We start from the raw sequence: 25,734 nt of genomic DNA, 5'->3' as shown, positions 1-25,734 counted from the left end.
TATGACTACTTATTACTGTGTATTACCTTTCAGTTCAGGTGTAGTGAAAAAGATTAAGCTGACAAATGGTTTTTGATTCAAAAACACTTTATATACAAGAAAGGTACACCTCCAATACAATCATATAAGCACGAGATTTAAACTGACTTCGTTCAAGGCCTCAGTACAGCTCAGTGCATACGTTTGTATCAGAAAGCACGGATATCCATGGAGTCAATTCGAAAGGGATGAAAAGACAACACTTTACCCTTTTGGGTATTTATACCTTTGTAAACAACTGTTGACTCCACTCCCATTTGTATTTCTGTCCAACGATAGGGGTCTCCACTCTCATTGCACACTCCCTCTGCGGGGGGGAAAGGGGGTGCTGCAGACCACGATGTACCTAGCAGGGCGCATCCATCTTGTCTTTCAGTTCCCCTTTCCCATCTCACACTATCTCTGCTAATCTCCTGCATTTTGGACACCCATCTGTGACTTTGAGTCGTGTTAGGTTGTGCAGAACTGCACGTAGCTGGTTTTGCCAATGGGAGATGAAAGAACTCAAAACTTACACAATACTGTATAGAACCATAATATAAAAGCATGTTAAAGCAACTGTATAGCAAGCACATTAAAACGACTATAAAAACACATTAAACAATGGTTAAAAACAACTTAACTATAAAAGACACACATACAATGTAAAACTTACAATTAATAACATCATTAATACCTCATGCAGAAAGACAGGCGGTGAACGTCAGATGTAGTAGCCACTAGTGGCCTCTAGAGGCTGTGAAACAAACTGTTGAAATAATGGTTAAGAGTGACAGAGTTAGTTGTGTGGGTTAGGGGTTAGGAGTTTGGTTTAGGGGTAGAGGTTAGGGTTAGGGGTTAGGAGTTCGGTTTAGGGGTTAGGAGTTCGGTTTAGGGGTTAGGAGTTCGGTTTAGGGGTAGAGGTTAGGTTTTGAGGTAGGGGTTAGGTTTAGGGGTAAAGGTTAGGTTTAGGGGTTAGGTTTAGGGGTAGGGATTAGATTTAGGGGTAGGGGCTAGGTTTAAAGATTATGTTTAGGGGTAGCGGTTAGGTTTAGGGGCTAAGTTTAGGGGTTAGGTGTGAGTCGCATATGACGTGGCACGGACTGAAGTTGGCCATGGATAAATGAATGTTTTTGCTAGTAATCGTAAGTGAGTTGGGTGCTTAAAAAAAGAAACTGTTTGAGCTGAATGAGAGCCGAAGCTGTACGTATTGTAATGGCTGTATTTTGTTTTACTATATGTAAATAAGTTTAGCATTTCTCTTCTTTATTAATATAATAAAGGTCAGGGATGAGAATTTTGGTAGAATTGTGTTTTTGAGAGTGTGAGTGAAGTGTGCCGTACCCTGCAAGCAGTTCGCCGTTCGTAGACCTGTACTATTGTATCCTAGTTTTTTCGATGTGTTGGCAACATCTTTCTTTTTCTTTTTTGGTGGTGCAGAATCCATTGCTTTCCACTCCTCCACTTTTGTCTGCATGGATAGTGGATATGACATTGATGCGTGAGCGTGACGACAACTCGAAATGCATCATAGGATCTGTAGTCCTAAAACAGCACTAGAATACAAAACAGAGGCACTAATCTGGAAGCACGGGAATACATTTCCCAATATCCTTTGCACGCAGCTGTTCAAACTAGGGCAATTCCTTTTATTCAAATTGTTCTTCCCTGGGGGTGGGGCGCTCCAATATAATTTGCACTACCAGGAAATTAGTTTGAAGTGAACTTGTATTATAAGAATTCATTTTCAATAAGTGACGGCAAAATCTGGTCGGGACCATGCAGAAAATTGGTAGCGACAGGAAATGTGTCCAATCCCTGTTCATTGTAACAAGCATTGACTATACATGATGTCTTATGATTCTTTTTAAAGTGGTGAGTATTCGACTCTGAAAGATAAGTCAGTGATCCACCCAAATCACAATGCATAGATCTATAGCACATCCACCATGAGACTGCCCTGCCAGTGTGTGCTCTTGCATTGGGAATTGTTCCATATTCTGCATGTTTAATATACTGTGTTGTAAAAGAAAGAGAAAGAATGTGTCAATTTGTAATTATCTTTTTCCAATTTCTAATTTAGACCCTTCGAATGTGGACTGTTATCAATCTGTGAACGGCAAGTTCAATAATAAACATTGCAGAGGTAATAGTGATATTGCAGTATAATGCAGTACAGTGAGCACAGTAACCATTCAATACAGTACAGAATAGGAGATTTGTAGTAGTACTGAAGCAAAACTGCAACCCAAACACAGTGTCAGATTCGATTCGCCTCTTTTTTCTAAAGCAGTGTGTAAAGCGTGTATCAGCATAGCTGTTTAGAATACAGAGCTGTTTACATAACTAGTCCCAGTACCAAGTTCATTGTAATCAGAAACTTATTACAGAGAAGTATTACTCTTAAAACTGACAATTAGTAAGTAATCAGATTACTTTGTGTTACTTCAGTTGGGAATCTTACAGAAACACCTGTGTACAAATAACATTTCCTTGAGAATCTGGGGCTCGTTTCTATATTGCGAGATCCTAACCAGTTGCAATTGGTCTTTCCACAACCTATCACCTGCCAATTTGATCAGTTATCACCAGTTTCTATAATCCACTCGAATCGGTGTGGGTGTTGTGTTTCTATATCCCATGGATACCGTGTATTTTGAATGTTCTACAAAAGTACATTTGCGTAATCAGCACACATGTAACAGACAGAAATTATTGGGTGTGTGACAGACTGGGGTGTTTTGTCACTGTCCTTTCGGGTCTTGAACACAGTCTGTTGGGAACCAAGCACTCTGGACCACAGTATTTTGTTTTAACCAGGGCGCGGCCTGTATGTTTATTTCAGGCGGGTGCTCTCTTTATCCAGAGTCAAACAAATCAAATTCCAACAATGTAAACAAAACAAACCCTAGGTCTTTATTACCGAGCGCTACCTAAACCTTACAGCTATCTTTTAACTCTCCTTTCTACAAGCCAGACAGCTAAGCTGTTTACTGACTAACCACAAACATGCCTTAAACTAGGCAATAAATGTTTCCCCCTTAAGTAGAACACCAACCTTTTAATCTGTTTCAGCCTTTCCATCTGTCATCTCCTCTACACACCTCACGTTTGGAAAAAAAAAAAACATGCTCTTTTATGGCTGCCTAATTGGAGACAGGTGAAAACCCTTGTCTCAAAATGGTCGCCCCTGTGAAACTCTGGGAATTGTAGTCTTTTCTGACTTAGCAGTCAAAGACTGCAATTTACTTGTGTGACCCAAATTCAGTGGAGAGGATACAGGCTACTGTCACTCTGGACCAATATACACACCCTCCACCACTTTGCCATATACTTTATAGTTCACTTTGTCACAGGTGCCTTAGCTTAAATCTTGTATTTTTTTTTTCCCCAGATTTAACTTAAATCTTTCTATTTTTTCCCCAAATTTATAAATGTTGTGAAAATAAATCAATATTTGTTTAAATGTATACATTCAGATATAATTTATAAATCTAGTTACAAGATTTAACATTTAGCAAAATATTTAACTGGCCAGCTAAATCTTTAAAAAATATTTAACATTTAGCTACTCTGCCCACTTTGTGCTTTCACACGATATGATTGGCTCTTGCAATGCTGAGATGTCCATATTCCCCGATTAGCATTACAAGAGCCAATCAAATCGCGTGAGAGAGATTTAAGAATTAGTTAAATATTTAGCGAAATGTTAAATCTTGTTAAGAGATTTAAGTTTTAGTTAAATATTTAGCGAAATGTTAAATCTTGTTAAGAGATTTAAGTTTTAGTTAAATATTTAGCGAAATGTTAAATCTTGTTAAGTGCCAGAGAGTCCCAGGTCAGCGAGGGAGGACAGGAGAATAGGGTGGTCAACCGTGTCAAAGGCTTCAGAGAGTCGAGGAGAATTAGGACAGAGGGAGGCGGCACGGGCAGTAGAGAGTTAATGACAGAGGGAAGAGCAGTTTTCACAGAATTTATTGACAGGAAAGCAGAGAGCTGGCAATGTACCGAAATATTATAGAAAATAGGATTGGCTCAGCATGGAAAAGTACTGACATCTTGCACTCCTATAATCTTGCTCACACAACCTTGTATGCTTTGCTTAAGATAAAGTTTTGCCTACATTGCAGCTTCAGCTGTGAGACAATGGATAATAGGATGAGCCAGACGTGCCTTTTTAAACTATACACACAAAGCAGCCATTCTGTTATCTGCTTGCTTAGCTCTATGCCACATATGCATAGTCGTGTCCTCGGTTGTTCTCAAGCATCATCGATGCAGATGCTCATGTAAAAATTCTGGTAAAGACAAAAGACTTAATTTTCTCTGTTTGTTTTGCCTTGTAACATAGATTTGGAGGTTGAATAGTAAATACCAAGCAGTCATATAAATACTGCAGCTATAGCTTGATACCTCAGTGTGACCCGGTAGAATGCCAGCTCTGGTTACGACGCTGGAGGCAGGATGGTAGTTATGGAGGGAGGGTTTTTTTAAGATGGGTTTTATGCAAGACTGTTTGAAGGCAGAGGGAAACCGCTAGAGAGCAGAGAGGTGTTGAGAAGAGAGTGTATTACAGGTAGCAGCGAAGAGTCAATTAATAAAGTGACAGTCAACTAACCACACACTTCAATTCAAAGGAGCAGCAGCAGCATAGTCATGTTTTTGCTAGTGAACTAGCGATGTCAGGTTTGAATTGTATTCAGCTGTATGAATTGAAATGGAAAGTAGTTGTGAAGCGTGATGTCTTAGATGGAGGGGAGTCCAATCCATTAACATTGAAATGACATTTTAGAACATTAACAAACAGTGAATTCCAAGCAGTGTTCAAATCTAGTGACAAACAGCAAAGTGTTACAAAACTGTCCATCTATCAGTCGTTAACCAGGCATTATGAAATGCATCGTTTATTCATATTTTTAGTAAGTATTATTACCTCAGCTATTCATTCTACCCATCAGAATAAAATATGTACATAAGCTAAACTTGTATTTATAAGCTAATCTTTTTATTTTGTGTTTTTTAGAACAGGAGATTGAGACACTGAAACAGGGTGAGTTCATTGAAGTGATAAAGGAGAGTGCATCACATCAGCTTTTGTCAGAGACCCAAACTTTAATCAACTAGCTTCATTTGCAAAGCTCTCTTTGTTCATTTTCTAAAATGTGACGAATTGAAGGAGAAAAATGGCAAGTTTTATTTATTGTATTTTAAATGATATTTCCGTTCATGTTTTACTGTTATTTCTTGTAACTGATACTGTATCAAATGGTTCAGCAGTTATTATATTATGAATTATGTGTGTGTGTGTTTTATAAGTTAAACTTTTCATTTTGTGTTTTTAGAAAGTTTAGAAAAGGAGATCGAGGAACTGAAACGGGGTGAGTTCATTGGAGTGATCAAGGAGAGTGCAGCATGTTACAATCAGCTTGTATTATTGTTCCAATAATGAACGTTTTTCTTTGCTTCTTTTCTAGATTTTGATGACATTCGAATGAAATTCAGTAAGAACATCAACTCTTTATTTTCTCAGATATTGATTAACTAGGTTGCATGGAAGGACAGATATCTGATCTGGAAATGGGCATGCAAACCTGGAATGTTGTTTATACACAGCCATTTCTGAATCCTGAACACTCTTGTGTCTATTTTTATTTTATTGGAATAATGTAATTATTTTACCATTTGAATGCTGGTATGTATGCGTTATACAGAAAACTGTGATCCAATGCTGGTTAAATTAATTAAGCATATTCAGGGAAATGTATTATCTGGTTAGGAGAATTGAAATTCCCTACAATATTCACTCAACTTGTAACACATTATCTTCTTCGATTTAGATGCAGTGGGATATGTTGTAGAAAGAGGTAAACACTGCAAATCTGTATTAGTTCATTTACAGTAATGAGAATGTACTGATTGAGTTACTCATCCATCTTTTCATTCATTTTAGAATGGAGTAGCATAACTACGTGTCAAGGTAAGCTTTGTACTGAATTCTTATTGCACATATTTCTTGTATTCTTTTTAATATAAAAGCATATAGTATATAGGCTAAAAATGTTGACTGTTCCAATGTATATCTGTACATATGGAAAGTATACACCTTAAAAAAATTACAATATGCAGACAACTGTTCTCAAGTAAAAAAAAACAGTAATTTATTATATTTTGTAAATGCTTTTCTTCCAGTACCTTTTCTGCTTTAAATACATGAGAAAAAGTGAGAAGTGTCCGCGTCGAGCTGAAAGACCTACTGTAGCCATGTAATCATATGTTCTGCTTTAAACATGTTACATTGACTGAATTCTGTTTGTCATCAGCTAAAGTGACCCTGAACCCTGACACAGCCAGCCCCAGCCTCACAGTCTCTCAGGATGGCTCACAAGTGAGATTCAAAGGGGATGGATCAGCAGGGTGGCCCAGTGTGCTGGGTAAGGAGGGGTTCACCTCCGGGAGGCACTACTGGGAGGTGGAGGTGGGGGAGAAGGGCTACTGGGCTCTGGGCATCACCACATACCTTGATGAGAAGAGCATACCTGAGAAACCAGAGGAGGGCTACTGGCTTCTGAGGCTGTGTAGAGGAAATAAATATGAAGCTGTGAGCCAGTCCCTAGTCCCTCTCACACTGCAACGCAAGCTCTATAAAGTGGGAGTGTATCTGGACTATAAGAAAGGAGAGTTATCATTTTACAATGTGTACGATGATAGCATGAGATATGAAATCCACACTTTTAATTACAAATTCACTGAGGTCTACCCCATCTTCAGCCCAGGGTCTCGAGATAGAGGACCTTTGAAACTTAACTAAAGTTAACTAAACTGATTAACATAGATTCATATGGTGTTTTTAATTTTCTGGTACAAAAATGAAATTGCTAATTAATTGCAATGACTAATTTAAGACTGGCTTGGTTAGTCTGACCTGATGGGAGGGGAACCTTAAAACATGTGGGAATGCGGTCAAGCTTATTTCATGAATTAATTGCCAATTTATAAAGGCTCAGCTCACTACAGCTCTGTATGCAGGAGCAGCAGGTTGTTCAGCATGGGTGAAGTATAGTTTTGTTTTTGTAACAATGTGTTTGGCAACGCTGAACCTCTGGGCTGATTGCTTGATCTGATTATGTGGTGGTGGGGAGGAATATCATTGCACAGTAGTTATATGGATGCATATAAACTGAAATTATTTTTATTATGCGTTAATGTCTAGAATGCTGCCCTTTTGTTACCAAAAGACTGGGGTTCTGGAACCAAATGAAATCTTTTCCTTGGTCAAACTTCTTTGTGTTGAGTTGTGTTTCTGTCACCAGGTTGTGGAGGCATATAATAAATATGTATATAACAAATTACAGTGTAAGAACGATGGCTTCTAATGTGTGTTTTATACAGTGAGTTTACTGTTTTAGGAAGAAACTAGAGCCATTGTAGTTGCATCTGTAACCCTTCTTTGGTCACTCTGAACCAGCCAGCGTGCTGACAAGGTAAATCCCGCACTTTCTTGTCTGAGCGCCTGATGTTAACTGAGGGTCTACAGTAGTAAGCTTTCAGGATATCCTGTTTCTCAGTGGTTGATGTTGAGCTGGCTGGAATTCCCCTGTCCTGGCTGCAGATGTGTTCAGGAAGGAGTATGAATGATATCTATGGCACGATGTCTTCACCTGGATAATACTGTACAGACTAAACTAATGTGCCACAAACGTGTATCTCCCAGGAAAAATATATCTCACCCACACTTTCAGCAACAGTTAAAATGAAAGTATGATGTGAAAACGTAAACACACACACACACACACACACACACACACACACACACACACACACACACACACACACACACACACACACACACACACACACACACATTAAATTGAGCAAAAAGGTTTTGTTTAATTTTACCTGAGGGGAAAAAATAAAACTAATTCTAAATTAAGGGGCAGTATGCAATGTGAAATCAAACGAAGTTGACAAATAATATCTGGGCAAATGTCAAACAAATTATTCTATTTAACTATTGGAATTTTATTCAAATGTAATAACCTTTGAGCAACCAAATGCAATGAATATTAATAATTAGCCTATAACAAAGTACAGTACTTTGATACTATACCATAAAATAATTGTTTATTATATATATTGTATTATATATGTATTATCTATATAAAATATTATATATTTTGTTTTGAAGTATACAAAAAGCAAAAACAGCAGAAGTGGATCAGATGAGGCAGAGGATGCATAGCGCTGCAAATACTCCTGCATTGAGGTGCGTGTTCACACTGACAATAAAAGAACATACTGAAAACTAAGAGACACATTCAACTAAAACAAGAAAGTGAACCGAGAGACAAACAATCCATTTATGAGGTTTTACACGTGCTTTAATAAAAGACAGCGCAGAATGACTGTGTTAATGAGTTTCTGAGAGCGCTGTGCTTTGCTGGACAGCCACTGTTTATTGCAGATGTATGCACTATTAGTGACTTTGTGCGACAGTACTTTCTGTCCGTCAGTTAAACACTGCCTAAGCTGACAATCTTAATCGTAAATAACTGACAGAAAATGGTGATGCTTTAGTTGGTAAACTTACATGCATTGGAAATGTCCAGAGTGATTTTTGACCTGTCTCCTGATGGCTTGCGCCACCCAGTTCTGTCAGTTTTCTTTTCATGAGTTCAAGGTGAATACACCTGGCTTGTTTTCTGCAGATGTCATGCTCACTCCATCTGTAGATACTGTTTCCGTCTGCACAGCGATTGCCCAAACGTTTGCAAAGCACCAGCTAACTTAGGAAAATGTGACTTCGACTTGCACAGATTCTGCTTTATCATACATGCCAGAGACATTATTAATCAGAAACTAGAAGTGCTTTAATGTAAATCTGAACTTAGTGCCTCATTTACTAAGAGAGAACACATTAATTTACATGGACAGTGTTTGGCAAATTTAGGTCAAGGAGGACAAGGACAGAGGGAGCAGCAGCATTAAGCAGAAGATCATTTACAATCTGGAGCAGAGCAGTTTCAGTGTTGTGATGCAGCTGGAAGCCAGACTGGAGAGATTCAAGCAGATTGTTATCTGTGGGATGTTTCATCAGCTAGCTGGCTGCAGTCTATTCAAGATTTTTGAAGAGAAAAAGATTGCATATGGGATGGAAGTTAGACAGACAGCCGGGTCAAGGGAGGGTTTTCTAATCACTGGCGTTACTGGGGCAGTCTTGAGGGCAGCAGGAACCAGGCCTGAAACCAGGGACAGGTTGAGAGTGTTCATAATGGAAGGAGTGACCATGCATGGTGGTCAGAAGCATGAGTTGGACGAGACTTGTTGGCCAGGGGTCCAAGGGGCACGTGGCAGTAGCTGATTTCAACAATAGGCTGGAGACATCAGTAATGGAGAAAGGAGAGATTTGTAAACACCGCACAGGTGCCCAGTTTTATTAGTTTCTTTATCTTTCTGCAGGGATTTATTTTATCCTGCAGAGGGCGCTGTTGTCCGTGGCCTGATTACCGACAATGGTAATCAGGTCCACCATAATACCAATAACGGTACAGTCCGTTGCTTCAGAACTCACAGGTGCTCAAAAGAATAATAAAAACCAAAGGCAAAAGAAAAAGGGAAACTAAAACGCAGTAATAAAACTATAAAACAAAAGTGTTGCTTACGCAGTGCCCCCACTGCCACTAAGCTGGTCAGCTTGGGTCTCTGTCCTACACTTTGCTGTGCACTATACACCTGGGTGGCCAAAGTTTCCCTATCGCTACACACGTTCCCTCGGGCACGTACCCATACATTTAATAATTGCTTTAATTGCTAAGGCTGGTTGTCTTTCTCAGCCGTGCTTGCCTGATTTTGGTCGCTCGTTCCAACCACTGGCGTTCGTGCCTGGTCTATGTTTACACCAACATTCTCCGCTGGTGTCTCTGTGTGTTCTCAATCACGGACCCCCGAATGCACAACCAAGCGCAGTATTTATGGGCCAAGCAATCCCCCAAGGCCCGCCTCTCATCCACTCAGAGAGAGGGAAAGCCCACACACCCTCTTTCCCACCTCTCCGTGTCATCGTCATGACTGACGGGTGCCCTCGTCCTGCAGTACCACGCATGTGCCAGACAGTCTGTAAAGACCTGCTACCCATGGATATATTGGACTGTAAGTCTTCATATAAAGATTATTATCAGCTAAACAAACAGTTCAGACACATTAAAAGGTGGCTGACTGTAGGTGTTTTTTAAAATTGTTCCAGAGGGATGTGAAAAGGAAATTATTTTGAAACATTCTTCTTCTAGAATCTCATCTTTTTCCTCAGGTAGGACAAACTAAATAATACTAAAACAAACTGTAGTTGTTTTACCTGTGCAGAGTTTCAGAGTTTAGGAGAAGTCGTGTTCAAGTGGATGAATTAAAATACCTATTATAACACGACACTGAAAGTTCCACTCAACAAACAAACACTTCCATTTGGCACACACATTACACTGATGAAGACATTAGCAAAAAAGCCTGTCTGCTTGACATTCTTAGTTTCTAGTTTTTAGCTGTGCAGAGTTTCTGATTGAAGTTCTGGACAAACTCCTTATAATATCACAAGATCCACTCAACAACCTAACACTCTGGAGAAGAAACAGAATTTTTCAGTACACTTATGAGGGCATTAGCAGAAACGTTAGTCTGCTGCTTGACTTTCTTAGTTCATTACAGTTTTTTTTTTACCTGTGCAGAGTTTGTGATTGAATTTCTGGATAAACTACCTATAATACCACAAGACAAACAAACAAACAAACAGCAGAAGAAATAGACACGTCCAATGTCTGTCACACACACATTACACTGACGTCATTTGTCATATGATTGACTTGCTTAGTTCCTGTTAGTTTTTAACCCGTGCAGAGTTTAGGTTTTGAATGAAGTTCCTCAAATAATACTGGGATTGCTAAATTCAGAAATGGGAAATTAGAAACTGGAGGAAATCATTTTGAAAATCTTATTCAAAGCACCTTGTTAAAATGCCTTGCCAAAATGATCACACGTCTTGAGATCACACTAATGTCCATTGTCTGTCAGTTTGTTTGTCTTGGGGCTAAGTGAGACCACTGATCAACCAAAATAATTTTACTTGAGTAGCCAGATTGGAACCCAGGCCTCTGCATTTTAATTCCAGACTATAAGACAAGAAAAGGTGAACATTTTGAAAGGGGGTGTAGACTTTCTATAGGCACTGTACCTCTGTCTGCCTCATCTTGACAGGCTGTTTTCTGTTGATCTAAGGATAAGGACTTCACAAACACTAACAAAACACTTAAGTTCCAGCTGGGTAGTACCCTTCACGGACGCTGTAAGTTTCAGTTTCGTTTTTTGTTTTTTTCACTCTCTGACACTGTCCCGTTCTTCACTTCCCAACGCCAACCCGGAGTGCAGATACACAAACACAAAACACAGTACAGGGGCTGAGGGGGAAACCGCGTTCTAAAAATAAGCAACTAAATGTACAGGCGTGTTATATACAAAAGGTACACAAGTGACGCTAGTGAGGGCTGGAGATTGGTCTTTATTCTTGTTTCAGAAGAGGTTTGATTACTTTATGTCGTGGTAAGTCATAATTACGTGCTTGTTTTGCAAAGTGTAAAGTCTGATTAAAGCTTCTGTAATGTAAACGCTGTGAATTATTGAAAACACTTCTGTGTACCTGTCACCGAAATGTCTCAACTGAAAAATCTGTTATAATGGGAGATCAACAGGAATCTGTTCTACATGTTTTTAATGCACGCATGTTTTTTTTTTTTTTTCAAAGTCTTCACAGTACAAAGTCTAATAGCCCATAAGCAAGACACAATAGGGAAAACTTGGCCCCCATCTTTACTGTTAAAAAAAATATACTCTTTGTTCGTACTGCAGTGAAAATGGGGAATTGCAATACATCTTTACAGGCTGGCCCTTTTTTTTTTGTATATAACGTTTTGTAGATATTACATCTGTATGTGGCTGGACCTTTAATACTATTTTGGTATATGGCTGGTTCTTTTCTTGTAAATAACTTGGGCCACTCTGCAGATATTGCTGTCTGTTCCCTTTATGCTAACATTTTTGTACATTTGGATAGATCAATATATACATCTCAGTGGCGGAGGAATAGCTGGTGGGACCATGTTTAACAATGAGAACATCCTTTACAGTTACGTTTGCAGGACGAACTGAATTCTAAGCACGCCTACCCTAAAAATAAATAAATAAATAAATGAATAGGAAAGATGAAATTTGGGTTGAAAACATTAAAAAGGCCTGGAACAAAAAAGATGGCTTAACAGATGCTGACATGTTAAGGTAACATGTAGTGGGTATTTGATGCAAGAGACCAGGCTTGCATGAAGTTCAGTTAATGGCTGCTTTTGTAACAGAAAAATAGCTACACCTTTGCTTGTTGCTTCTGTGACCTGTACTGTGGGACACACCATTTACAGCAACAGGGCTTCTGCACTGCCACGGTGTGGGGGGGTAAGAATTATTCAATTTTGTACATGGTATGATCCTCTGCCTTTAACACACTGTTCTGTTTCCCTTTAGCTGAACACAGACCAGAAAGCTATACCTTTGCCTGTTGCTTCTGTGACCTGTACTGTGGGTCAAAGTCGGTGCTGCATTGTTTTGATTTAGGTTGCTAAAATCTAGTTTTCAGCATTGCAGGTAAAATAGTAGAAATGGATGACAAAGCAAAGTATATTTCGGTGATTGATCGTGTCGAGATATTGTACACGCAAATGGAAGGAAATTGTTTTGCATATCTCAATGAGTCTTTGGAGAAAATACATGCCTGAGCTTGAACCATTAAATCGGTCTCAGGCACATTCTCCACGTGAAGCCATTTGGCAGGGGAGGCATTGACCTAAAACAACATTGCAAGTACATAGATTTAAATAATAATAACACAACAAAGAGGAAATACGCACAGGGATGGGGTGTACCTCGCCACACATATATAATCATCAACATTTAAATTTACAAAAACATACTTGTTCAGTAAAACTACTACTGGTGTACAGCGGTCAAGGTTGCAGGAGTGCTGTCACGTTCATGCTGTAGCTACAGTATATTTCACTATCCAGTGTGTTACTACTGAATCAACTGTTTAAAGTTGCTGAAAATGATTTTTAAAATCACCCCTAAAGATTGGGTCAATGTTTTGGGCAATTGGCAGAAGTATTTGTAATGTTTAAAGTAACATGGTAAGTTTGTTCATTATTGATTGATGAGCTTGTAACTTCCTTAGAATATAAAGTGTACCAATAAGTACTTCCTGTGTTGACTGTTACTCAGCAGTACTGTTTGTGTGTCTTACGTTATGTGATGGGAGGATTCCATTATTTTTTTTTTTATCGGGGAATTTCTTTTTTTTTTTATTGCGGAAAACTAAGATCCCCGATGATCGTCAATGTAACTTAAAAGGAGAACAAACAGGCTATACAAAATTAAATGATTCTTTTGCTTAAGTATCATTCGCGGTGTTTGGTTTTCAATTCTTGTTTTGTTTCTGTTTTTCATCACATCCTTGACGTTTTGAAAAAAGTTTCAAGGTTGTGGAAAAACTGAAACTAAAATAAGAATTGAAAACCAAATATAATGGCTGGCTACCGGCGGGAATTAGACCCACAGACAGAATGTGGCAGTTTAAGCACATATGTGCGCGTTGATTAAATACAAAACATACAAAAAAGAAACAGGAACAAACAAAACATGGCATGTTGGCCAAAATATAAGGTTTAAACTAGTGGTGCATGACACAGGTCCTGGAGGGCCGCTGTCCCTCCTGGTTTTTGTTCTAACCATACCCTAATATATTATATTATATAAAAATAAAATTGATTGATGGATTGATTCTTACATTCCCCCCCACACACCATTTACAGCAACAGGGCTTCTGCACTGCCACAGGGGGTAAGAATTATTCCATTTTGTACATCGTATGATGCTCTGCCTTTAACACACTGTTCTGTTTCCCTTTAGCTGAACACAGACCAGAACGCTGACATTTCTGTGTAAAAAATGAAAACGAAGAAATTCATGATTTTCGTCCTGACTGGTGTGCTGATTGTTTATAGTGTGTTTGCAGGTGAGTAGGACACATCAATCACAATGTCCTTAGCCTGGATAAACACAATAAGCTGATATGAGAGACAGAGTTGACTGGACATATTAACTGCTATGAAAGACAGGGTCGACTGGACATTTTAAGTGATATAAGAGACAGGGTCAACCTGACATATAAGCTGATATGAGAGACAGAGTTGACTGGACATATTAACTGCTATGAAAGACAGGGTCGACTGGACATTTTAACTGATATAAGAGACAGGGTCAACCTGACATATAAGCTGATATAAGAGACAGGGTCAACAACATTAAAAAAGCTGTCTCTATTTATAAACAGCTCCACATCTGAGGAAATATGGCAAGATTATTTTTGAATTCTATTTTTCTTTTTAAATTTTCCTGACTTTTTTTAATATGATTTCATGGTGATTTGCACAAAACGGAATGAAACAAATCTACGTTTGAATCATTATCACATTGTTTTTTGAGATTGAATACAAACTGAACTCGTCCTTTTCCTTTTCAGACACTGAACAAACAGGAAAAGATCATGTGCAGCATGGTGAGTTATGGGATCCTTCAAGAAGCTGCTTGATGAGATTCTGGGATCAGTAAGCTACTGACAACCAAACGAGCAAGATGGGCCGAATGGCCTCCTCTCGTTTGTAAACTTTCTTATGTTCTTAACTCTTTCTAGAACCTTATCTAAGAATATCAAATTATTCAGGGTCCAAACTGCGTTTCTTAAGCATGGCTTTACCACTCTACCTAATGTGCTGAGAGAAATATACCAGAGGGAAATGGACCGTTTATAATTTTTGTTACTGTGCTCCATTTTTGTTGAGGAATTTGGAAAAATTCAGTTTTTTCTGTCCATGTTCTGATAAAGTAGGATCTAACAGGACTGATGAACATTAACTACACTGCTCATATGAGGGGTGTTACAATCCCTCAATATTTGAATAGGGCAAGGGGATTTAGGGTTCATAAAAATATGATATATTCTATAGTGGAAAATTGTAATTCAGACCAAAAGTATATTGCTTCTGTCGCTGACTGAGCTTGCATGTGTTCATTTGTTTGTTTATTTGTTCACAGAAGGCTGTTTCGAATTTTGTTCAACCGAGAAGATTATTTGGATTGTTTTGGTTTTTTCATTATTTGTGTCGCTGATCTTCAACGTTGTGTGCTACGTCAAGAACAGAAAGAGAGGTATATTTTCTTTGTGAAGTTAATCACTAGTTACCTGTCTGAAGGAATAACCATTCCAGTTACAATGTAGTTAAAATGTAATCGGATTACAGCAATGTATTACATATATGTAATTTACAGCAATGTAATACACAATGTTATTCCTTAATTGCTGCTTAAGCAGTTATATATAGTTGTAGTCAAAAGTTTACATACCCCAAAATAAATTTATAATTTCTCGAAAAACAAATAATTATAGGAAAAATCTTTTGTAGCAAAAGTTTTGCTTTTGTGGATGAGGAAAAAAGTTAGATGTCTAAAATTATTTATTTCAGCAAAATTGCTAATTCAAAAGTATTTATACCCTGACAAGGACAATGAAATTATAGCTAGTTGAGGAACTTTTTGCAATAATAACCTCTTTTAAATGATTAGGATTTTTGTCAGTGAGCTTTTGGCATGATTATTTAGTGATTTCTGACCATTCTTCAAAGCAAAATTTTTCCAGTTCATTCAAATTCTGAGGACTTCTCTTGTGAACAGCCTTCTTCAATGCATACCAAAGATTCTCAATCGGATTTCAATCGGGTCTTTGACCGGGCCGTTCCAGAACCTTGATTTTATTCTTTAACCATTCTGAAGTAGATTTTGATGTGTGCTTTGGATCGTTGTCGGGTTGAATGTCCAGTTGAGTTTTAAACCACGTTTTTGTAGCAGAGGCTTTCAGATGATTGGCCAATATCTTTTGGTATGCTGTGGAATCCATTTTATCATGTAATGGAACTAAATTTTCTGTGCCATTAGAGAAAAAACAGCCCCATAGAAGAATATTACGACCTCCGTGGTTGACAGTAGGTATGGTGTTCTTTTCTTTGTACGCTTCACCAGGCTTTCTCCAAACGTAACGATAATTTGCACTACCAGGAAATTAGTTCGAAGTGAATTTGTATTATAAGAATTCATTTTCAATAAGTGACTGCAAAATTTGGCCAGGACCATGCAGAAAATTGGTAGTGACAGGAAATGTGTCCAATCTGAGTTCATTGTAACAAGCATTGACTATACATGATGTCTTATGATTCTTTTTAAAGTGGTGAGTATTCGACTCTGAAAGATAAGTCGTTGATCCACCCAAATCACAATGAATAGATCTATAGCACATCCACCATGAGACTGCCCTGCCAGTGTGTGCTCTTGCATTGGGAATTGTTCCATATTCTGCATGTTTAATATACTGTATTGTAAAAGAAAGATAAAGAATGTGATTCAGTAAATCAACAGCTTTATTTGTAATCTATCTTTTTTTTCTAATTTAGACTCTTCGAGTGAGTACCTGCATCCACTTGTAAACAGTAAGTTTAACAATATACGAAATAACTCAATTTGCAGAAGTGCACTGAAGCAAAACTGCAACCCAAACACAGTGTCAGATTTGAATTTTCAAACTGGCTGCTGATTGTGAACAGGTGAAGAGGTGACGCAGTGCAGGAATAGCCACAGGCAGATAATTGTAACCCGGCTTGGAAAAGGGACTTTATCTTGTAAATCCCGGTCAGGAGACCAAACCATAGACTCTGGCTGTACAGATCAATGTGTAAAGCACGGAGAACAAAGACAGGGATTGCAGCCCAAATAATAAACACACGTTAGCCACCCCATAATAATACCAGTCATGGTACCAGCCTGGGTGCCTGCTGTAGTGCTCATGGTGGGTGATAACAATTTTTTATAGTGACTGTGGTGCTTTGTTCCAGCTTTGTGCTGGCCCAAGGCGACAGCTCTGGGTTCGTGTTAGTCGTCTGGTGGTTTACAAACACAGACAGTTACTAACGGACACAAACAAACAAACAAACACTCGTGAATATTCTTTATGAACAGGTTCCTCTGGGTCTCTCACGATCCTTCTAGTCTCAATACAAAAACCAAGCAAAGGAGTAGATTGTGATTCTCCGGCCCCTTTTATGCTGTCACGCATGACCCCTTGGTAAAGGAGTGCAGCTGTCTCTACAATCTGCAGCTGCTATGTCGTTTCCCTTCCGGGTCAATATATTCTTCCTACGGAGTCTCGCCTTCTTCCAGACTTCCCGACCCTGGGAAAGAACTGTCAGGCCAGCCCGTCCAAAGGACTCTACTTTCGCTGCTTAGCGCCCCCACAGGTCGGGAGGAAGATTTACACCAAGATTCATTATACACAGTTGTTTAATACAGTTGTCTAGGTAACTAGTCCCAGTACCAAGTTACTTCAAAATAGGTCAAAATATGAATGCTTATTACTGTGTATTACCTTTCAGATCAGGCGGTAAACGTCAGATGTAGTAGCCACTAGAGGCCACTAGAAGCCACTAGAGGCTGTGAAACAAACTGTCGAATAATAGTAACAGTTTAATAGTGACAGAGTTAGTTTCATGGTTTAGGGTTTAGGGTTAGGGGTTAGGTTTTGCGGTAGGGGTTAGGTTTAGGGGTAGGGGTTAGGTTTAGGGGTTAGGTGTAAGTCACATATGGCGTATGTAGGAACAATTCAATAATTGATCATGTAATATCTGGGATGGTTAGTTCTCTTACTAACAAAATTTAAATTGACGTGTTCAAAAGATTGAGGATTTACTGTGAACGCGCAGACACAAGGAAATATGACAGCGCCTGCCTCCTAACACATCTGCGGCAAGCAGGCTGCGAGGTAGCGTGTCCCTGTGGTAGAAAATGGCACATGGCAGAGTATTAGCTACGCATAATGAAAGAGTACACGTTACTTGTACTTTTCCAAGACCTGTTGTTTTTTCTACCATATAGGCTTTAGCAAATTACTATATAAAGAACTGTCTAGTAAAAAGGAGAAGTTACCACAAACTGACAAGCGCTGCAGTTTTAGGGAACTGTAGCTGTCAAAATAGAACAGTAGGTTGAGTGCACATGACTTTCCACACGAACACCCAACCATCTACCCTGTGATTAAGCTTGCTTTTGTCCCAGTGACAACGTAGACATAATTAAGCATTATTATGGGATGCTCTTATGCTCAGTTGTTCTGTTATGATTGGCTAATGTATATGTATAATGTTAGTAACTTACTAGTGTTAAGGGTATATAAGGAACTAATCTGCTTTTGTATGTTGGAACACTGATCCATGATTATGAATATAGTACAGTAAGCTTATTAATGGTATGTAGAATAAGTATATGGCAAGTTTACTTTTAAAGAAATTCTTCATATAACAATATGAGTGTGCAAACTAAATAATTAACAGTTCAATTCTATGTCAATGTGTTACAATTAATTCATTTAGTTCCATGAAAGGAAAATGCAACTGGAATTATACTCAACGGTTCCTTGAAGCTTAGACTTTTGGTCTGCTGGCTTGGAAACGCAATCTGTTGAAGTGTCCAGTACAAAACTCTTCTCTCCACAACAAAGTCTTCAGTCCCACCTTGGCTCAAAACTTGGCAACAAGGTTTCAATTCTCGATAGAATCAACAAACAGCTGCAACAAAGTCTCCTGTCCTCGGTATAGGATCCACAACAGCTCCTGTCTGCTCTGTCCTCTTCGTGGAATCTTTAGCTATGCCAGTTTGACAAAGCGTTTGTGGGAATGTTGAAATCTGCAGCAACATCTTTCTTTTTCTTGTTCGGTGCTGTATTATCCAGGTTTATTTTGTTTTTGCGCTGCTGCTACAGGGAAATGGCATTGATGCGTTAGCACGATGGCAACTCGAAATGCATCATAGGATCTGTGGTCCTAAAACAGCACTAGAATACAAAACAGAGGCACTAATCTGGAAGCACGGGAATACATTTCCCAATATCCTTTGCACGCAGCTGTTCAAACTAGGGCAATTCCTTTTATTCAAATTGTTCTTCCCTGGGGGTGGGGCGCTCCAAAATAATTTGCGCTACCAGGAAATTAGTTTGAAGTGAATTTGAATTGTAAGAATTCATTTTCAATACGTGACTGGAAAATTTGGCCGGGACCATGCAGAAAATTGGTAGTGACAGGAAATGTGTCCAATCTGAGTTCATTGTAACAAGCATTGACTATACATGATGTCTTATGATTCTTTTTAAAGTGGTGAGTATTCGACTCTGAAAGATAAGTCGTTGATCCACCCAAATCACAATGCATAGATCTATAGCACATCCACCATGAGACTGCCCTGCCAGTGTGTGCTCTTGCATTGGGAATTGTTCCATATTCTATATGTTTAATATACTGTGTTGTAAAAGAAAGAGAAAGAATGTGTCAATTTGTAATTATCTTTTTCCAATTTCTAATTTAGACTCTTCGAATGTGGACTGTTATCAATCTGTGAACGGCAAGTTCAATAATAAACATTGCAGAGGTAATAGTGATATTAAGAACATAAGAACATAAGAAAGTTTACAAACGAGAGGAGGCCATTCGGCCCATCTTGCTCGTTTGGTTGTTAGTAGCTTATTGATCCCAAAATCTCATCAAGCAGCTTCTTGAAGGATCCCAGGGTGTCAGCTTCAACAACATTACTGGGGAGTTGATTCCAGACCCTCACAATTCTCTGTGTAAAAAAGTGTCTCCTATTTTCTGTTCTGAATGCCCCTTTTTCTAAACTCCATTTGTGACCCCTGGTCCTTGTTTCTTTTTTCAGGCTGAAAAAGTCCCTTGGGTCGACACTGTCAATACCTTTTAGAATTTTGAATGCTTGAATTAGGTCGCCACGTAGTCTTCTTTGTTCAAGACTGAACAGATTCAATTCTTTTAGCCTGTCTGCATATGACATGCCTTTTAAGCCCGGAATAATTCTGGTCGCTCTTCTTTGCACTCTTTCTAGAGCAGCAATATCTTTTTTATAGCGAGGTGACCAGAACTGCACACAATATTCAAGATGAGGTCTTACAAGTGCATTGTACAGTTTTAACATTACTTCCCTTGATTTAAATTCAACACTTTTCACAATGTATCCGAGCATCTTGTTAGCCTTTTTTATAGCTTCCCCACATTGCCTAGATGAAGACATTTCTGAGTCAACAAAAACTCCTAGGTCTTTTTCATAGATTCCTTCTCCAATTTCAATATCTCCCATATGATATTTATAATGTACATTTGTATTTCCTGCGTGCAGTACCTTACACTTTTCTCTATTAAATGTCATTTGCCATGTGTCTGCCCAGTTCTGAATCTTGTCTAGATCATTTTGAATGACCTTTGCTGCTGCAACAGTGTTTGCCACTCCTCCTACTTTTGTGTCGTCTGCAAATTTAACAAGTTTGCTTACTATACCAGAATCTAAATCATTAATGTAGATTAGGAATAGCAGAGGACCTAATACTGATCCCTGTGGTACACCACTGGTTACCACACTCCATTCTGAGGTTTTTCCTCTAATCAGTACTTTCTGTTTTCTACATGTTAACCACTCCCTAATCCATGTACATGTGTTTCCTTGAATCCCAACTGCGTTCAGTTTGAGAATTAATCTTTTGTGCGGGACTTTGTCAAAAGCTTTCTGGAAATCTAAATAAACCATGTCATATGCTTTGCAATTATCCATTATCGATGTTGCATCCTCAAAAAAATCAAGCAAGTTAGTTAGGCACGATCTCCCTTTCCTAAAACCATGTTGACTGTCTCCCAGTACCCTGTTACCATATAGGTAATTTTCCATTTTGGATTGTATTTGGATTTGATTAAATTGCAGTATAATGCAGTACAGTGAGCACAGTAACCATTCAATACAGTACAGAACAATGGGAGATTTGCAGTAGTACTGAAGCAAAACTGCAACCCAAACACAGTGTCAGATTCGATTCGCCTCTTTTTTCTTAAGCAGTGTGTAAAGCGTGTATCGGCACAGTTGTGTAGAATACACAAGAGTTGTTTATGTAACTAGTCCCAGTACCAATCAGATAACGTTTTTTTAATAACTTATTACAGTAAGTTACTAGGGGGCAGGGTGGAAGCTCTGCTGAGGCACAGGTATGTGTGTGTGTGTGTGTGTGTGTGTGTGTGTGTGTGTGTGTGTTGGGGGTGGATATTGGGTGGCACGGAGGGAGATAAAATCCTCGCTGCAAAAACATGTGGGAATGTGGCTGGAGCCAGGAATTCCATATATGACAGGACAGCGTCACTAACTTTTTACCAGGAAGCGAGCCTCGGACATGGAAGGTACAGTGAAGCACTAATGCGCACGTTTAATAATAATAAATAAATAAACAAAACACTAAATAGACACAAACATGTCAAGAAAATAAGAGGCACAAGGGCCAAAACAATACCTATACAAAACACTCGCGGATGAACGGCACAGCACAGAACACCAAAAACCCATCCCGTCTCTCCAGTACCAACTTCAACTGCACACTACCCATTCTAACAGCCGAGACCACCCACTTTACACTCCTGTGGCTGGAACCTTAATTAATCAGTTGTTCAATTCCTGGCTCCAGCCACATTTTTTTTAAAGACACAGGTGTGTTTTTTTTTTTTTTTTTTTTAAAAGGACCCATTTCACTTATTAGAAACGCTTGGGTAAAATGTATTTGATACTAATAAAAAATACACAAAATAAAAACTGTTCTGTGAAATAGATTTGTTAAAGTAACTAGTTACAGTATTGTGTTGCATGTAATCAGATTACTTTTTTGAGTAACTGTGACAAGCAGGCTGTAGTGGTGACTTCAGGCCCGGAAGAACCATAAATTTAATAAATGAACAAAATAAAAGGTTTAAACAAAAACAGCATACGGCAGTTGAGGCCCAAATAAATAGACAAACAAATCGTACTAACAATAAATGAAACAGACGCTAACAAACAGCGGACGAACGCTAAACAAACAAACAGATGATAAACAATAACAAGTATCGTGCTCTTTTATAAGCCAGTACATTTTAACAATTGTTATTTTCCTTTTTGAAATTGCTTTTACCTCCCCTCCACTCCCGTCCTCCACTCACTGAACACACAACACCGAGTGAGTGAAACTTGCATCTACATATGCTGTTGTGCCAGGATTCAATTACTATTCACTTGAATCCCAGCGCGTGAACTAGTCTGTGATTTGATTTCCATTACAGGAGAACAGATATTGAACTTCATGCTGATTTGAACTCTGCTCTCACCAAGATAAGCACCAACTAAGATGCAGCTTTACAGTAAACTAATGTGTGATTCAAAGGAGAGGTCTGGATCAAAAATTGCACCTAGGTTTTTTATCTCTGCTCTAGAATCTGTACAGAGACCGTCAAGTAGAAAATCAGATGAATCTATGTTCTTTTATTGCTTCTGAGATCTCATTAGCATCAATTCTGTTTTGTCTGAGTTTAGTATTTAATAAAAAAAGTTTTTAAACATCCAGTGTTTAATGTCAGCAAGGCAGGTATTCAATGTATGAGCAGAAGATACATCCCAGTTTGAGAGACAGGTAAAACACTGTTGCAGCAGAAAAGGTCATTCAAAATAAACTAGACAAGATTCAGAACTGGGCAGACACATGGCAAATGACATTTAGTAGAGAAAAGTGTAAGGTACTGCACGCAGGAAATAAAAATGTACATTATAAATACCATATGGGAGATACTGAAATTGGAGAAGGAAGCTATGAAAAAGACCAAGGAGTTTTTGTTGACTCCAAAATGTCTTCATCTAGACAATGTGGGGAAGCTATAAAAAAGGCCAACAAGATGCTCAGCTGAAAGAATTGAATCTATTCAGTCTTAAACAAAGAATACTTTTTATTTTGTGTTTTTAGAGCGTTCAGGAAAGGAACTGAAATGGGGTTCATTGGAGTGATCAAGGAGAGTGCAGCATGTTACAATCAGCTTGTATTATTGTTCCAATAATGAATGTTTTTCTTTGCTTCTTTTCTAGATTGTGATGACATTCGAATGAAATTCAGTAAGAACATCAGCTCTTTATTTTCTCATATATTGATTAACTAGGTTGCATGGAAGGACAGATATCTGATCTGGAAATGGGCATGCAAACCTGGAATGTTGTTTATACACACTAGTTTTGTCCCAGCCATTTCTGAATCCTGAACAATCTTGTGTCTATTTTTATTTTATTGGAATAATGTAATTATTTTACCATTTGAATGCTGGTATGTATGCGTTATACAGAAAACTGTGATCCAATGCTGGTTAAATTAATTAAGCATATTCAGGGAAATGTATTATCTGGTTAGGAGAATTGAAATTCCCTACAATATTCACTCAACTTGTAACACATTATCTTCTTCGATTTAGATGCAGTGGGATATGTTGTAGAAAGAGGTAAACACTGCAAATCTGTATTAGTTCATTTACAGTAATGAGAATATACTGATTGAGTTACTCATCCATCTTTTCATTCATTTTAGAATGGAGTAGCATAACTACGTGTCAAGGTAAGCTTTGTACTGAATTCTTATTGCACATATTTCTTGTATTCTTTTTAATATAAAAGCATATAGTATATAGGCTAAAAATGTTGACTGTTCCAATGTATATCTGTACATATGGAAAGTATACACCTTAAAAAAATTACAATATGCAGACAACTGTTCTCAAGTAAAAAAAACAGTAATTTATTCTATTTTGTAAACGCTTTTCTTCCAGTACCTTTTCTGCTTTAAATACATGAGAAAAAGTGAGAAGTGTCTGCGTTGAGCTGAAAGACCTACTGTAGCCATGTAATCATATGTTCTGCTTTAAACATGTTACATTGACTGAATTCTGTTTGTCATCAGCTAAAGTGACCCTGAACCCTGACACAGCCAGCCCCAGCCTCATAGTCTCTCAGGATGGCTCACAAGTGAGATTCAAAGGGGATGGATCAGCAGGGTGGCCCAGTGTGCTGGGTAAGGAGGGGTTCACCTCCGGGAGGCACTACTGGGAGGTGGAGGTGGGGGAGAAGGGCTACTGGGCTCTGGGCATCACCACATACCTTGATGAGAAGAGCATACCTGAGAAACCAGAGGAGGGCTACTGGCTTCTGAGGCTGTGTAGAGGAAATAAATATGAAGCTGTGAGCCAGTCCCTAGTCCCTCTCACACTGCAACGCAAGCTCTATAAAGTGGGAGTGTATCTGGACTATAAGAAAGGAGAGTTATCATTTTACAATGTGTACGATGATAGCATGAGATATGAAATCCACACTTTTAATTACAAATTCACTGAGGTCTACCCCATCTTCAGCCCAGGGTCTCGAGATAGAGGACCTTTGAAACTTAACTAAAGTTAACTAAACTGATTAACATAGATTCATATGGTGTTTTTAATTTTCTGGTACAAAAATGAAATTGCTAATTAATTGCAATGACTAATTTAAGACTGGCTTGGTTAGTCTGACCTGATGGGAGGGGAACCTTAAAACATGTGGGAATGCGGTCAAGCTTATTTCATGAATTAATTGCCAATTTATAAAGGCTCAGCTCACTACAGCTCTGTATGCAGGAGCAGCAGGTTGTTCAGCATGGGTGAAGTATAGTTTTGTTTTTGTAACAATGTGTTTGGCAACGCTGAACCTCTGGGCTGATTGCTTGATCTGATTATGTGGTGGTGGGGAGGAATATCATTGCACAGTAGTTATATGGATGCATATAAACTGAAATTATTTTTATTATGCATTAATGTCTAAAATGCTGCCCTTTTGTTACCAAAAGACTGGGGTTCTGGAACCAAATGAAATCTTTTCCTTGGTCAAACTTCTTTGTGTTGAGTTGTGTTTCTGTCACCAGGTTGTGGAGGCATATAATAAATATGTATATAACAAATTACAGTGTAAGAACGATGGCTTCTAATGTGTGTTTTATACAGTGAGTTTACTGTTTTAGGAAGCAACTAGAGCCACTGTAGTTGCACCTCTATATTAACCCTCCATTAAACATGACTGGCTACAGTATCGCACAAGATTCCAACTTCTCCATACACTGCGACAGAAGAACTGCACTGTCTATACTAAGAGTGATCTATGTACAATATACAGTAGTTACAAGGTGTAATATGAAAAAAAAAACAAGAATGTCAAGCATTACATTGCTTTCTTGTTTGTTTCAATTGTTAACCAAAACCTTGGTGGCTCAGACAGACAGACAGTGGGCTGTTATTCACTACCCTTTCACCTTTCTCTGGAGGCCTGGGTTCCAATCTGGGGGAGTAGGTGGCACAGACAGGCTGACTAAGTGAGTATACTAGTGTGACCTCTCCTGAGCTGTGAGAGGCAGCTCTGATTGCACCGGTCTGAATAAAGCCAGTGCTTTTGCCCATATACCTCCTCTTCCTGCTTATTCAATTCAAGGGCAAAGTCTGTTTTTGTTAAATCTACATGGAATACACAAAAAACCCAAGAACAAAGGTCAACCTGGTTTTGTGATTGTGCTGAAGAATGACGCGAGGTAAGACTAATTAAGAACAACAAAACTGTTCTAATGGTGTAAAGCTAGCTAAAAATTACTTAAGATTGAATTGCTCCTTCCCTTATAACATTTTCTCCTAGTAA

At 38.5% G+C, this 25,734-nt stretch overlaps 2 protein-coding genes across 3 annotated transcripts; both read left to right on the top strand.

The window, feature by feature from the left end:
* Positions 1–5,502: 5,502 nt before the first annotated feature.
* LOC121305318 (E3 ubiquitin-protein ligase TRIM39-like) lies at positions 5,503–7,364 on the top strand. Its single transcript, XM_041236928.1, has 4 exons — positions 5,503–5,519; positions 5,856–5,882; positions 5,969–5,995; positions 6,339–7,364. The coding sequence occupies exons 1-4, from the start codon at positions 5,510–5,512 to the stop codon at positions 6,824–6,826; spliced, it is 552 nt and encodes a 183-aa protein (XP_041092862.1). The 5' UTR covers positions 5,503–5,509; the 3' UTR covers positions 6,827–7,364.
* Positions 7,365–11,370: 4,006 nt separating this feature from the next.
* On the top strand, positions 11,371–25,009 carry LOC121305306 (E3 ubiquitin-protein ligase TRIM39-like). 2 transcript variants are annotated; one of them, XM_041236912.1, is made up of 10 exons: positions 11,371–11,601; positions 14,011–14,116; positions 14,624–14,659; positions 15,196–15,309; positions 16,605–16,640; positions 19,561–19,623; positions 23,125–23,151; positions 23,502–23,528; positions 23,615–23,641; positions 23,984–25,009. In XM_041236912.1, the coding sequence occupies exons 2-10, from the start codon at positions 14,050–14,052 to the stop codon at positions 24,469–24,471; spliced, it is 885 nt and encodes a 294-aa protein (XP_041092846.1). In that variant the 5' UTR covers positions 11,371–11,601; positions 14,011–14,049; the 3' UTR covers positions 24,472–25,009. The 2 variants fall into 2 exon arrangements, with proteins under 2 accessions (XP_041092846.1, XP_041092847.1); XM_041236913.1 differs by lacking the exon at positions 19,561–19,623 and having other exon boundaries at positions 11,372–11,601.
* Positions 25,010–25,734: the final 725 nt, after the last annotated feature.

The sequence above is a fragment of the Polyodon spathula genome, chromosome 42, assembly GCF_017654505.1.
Source record: "Polyodon spathula isolate WHYD16114869_AA chromosome 42, ASM1765450v1, whole genome shotgun sequence".
Taxonomy (NCBI): Eukaryota; Metazoa; Chordata; class Actinopteri; order Acipenseriformes; family Polyodontidae; genus Polyodon; species Polyodon spathula.
This window is presented reverse-complemented; position numbering and strand designations above follow the sequence as displayed.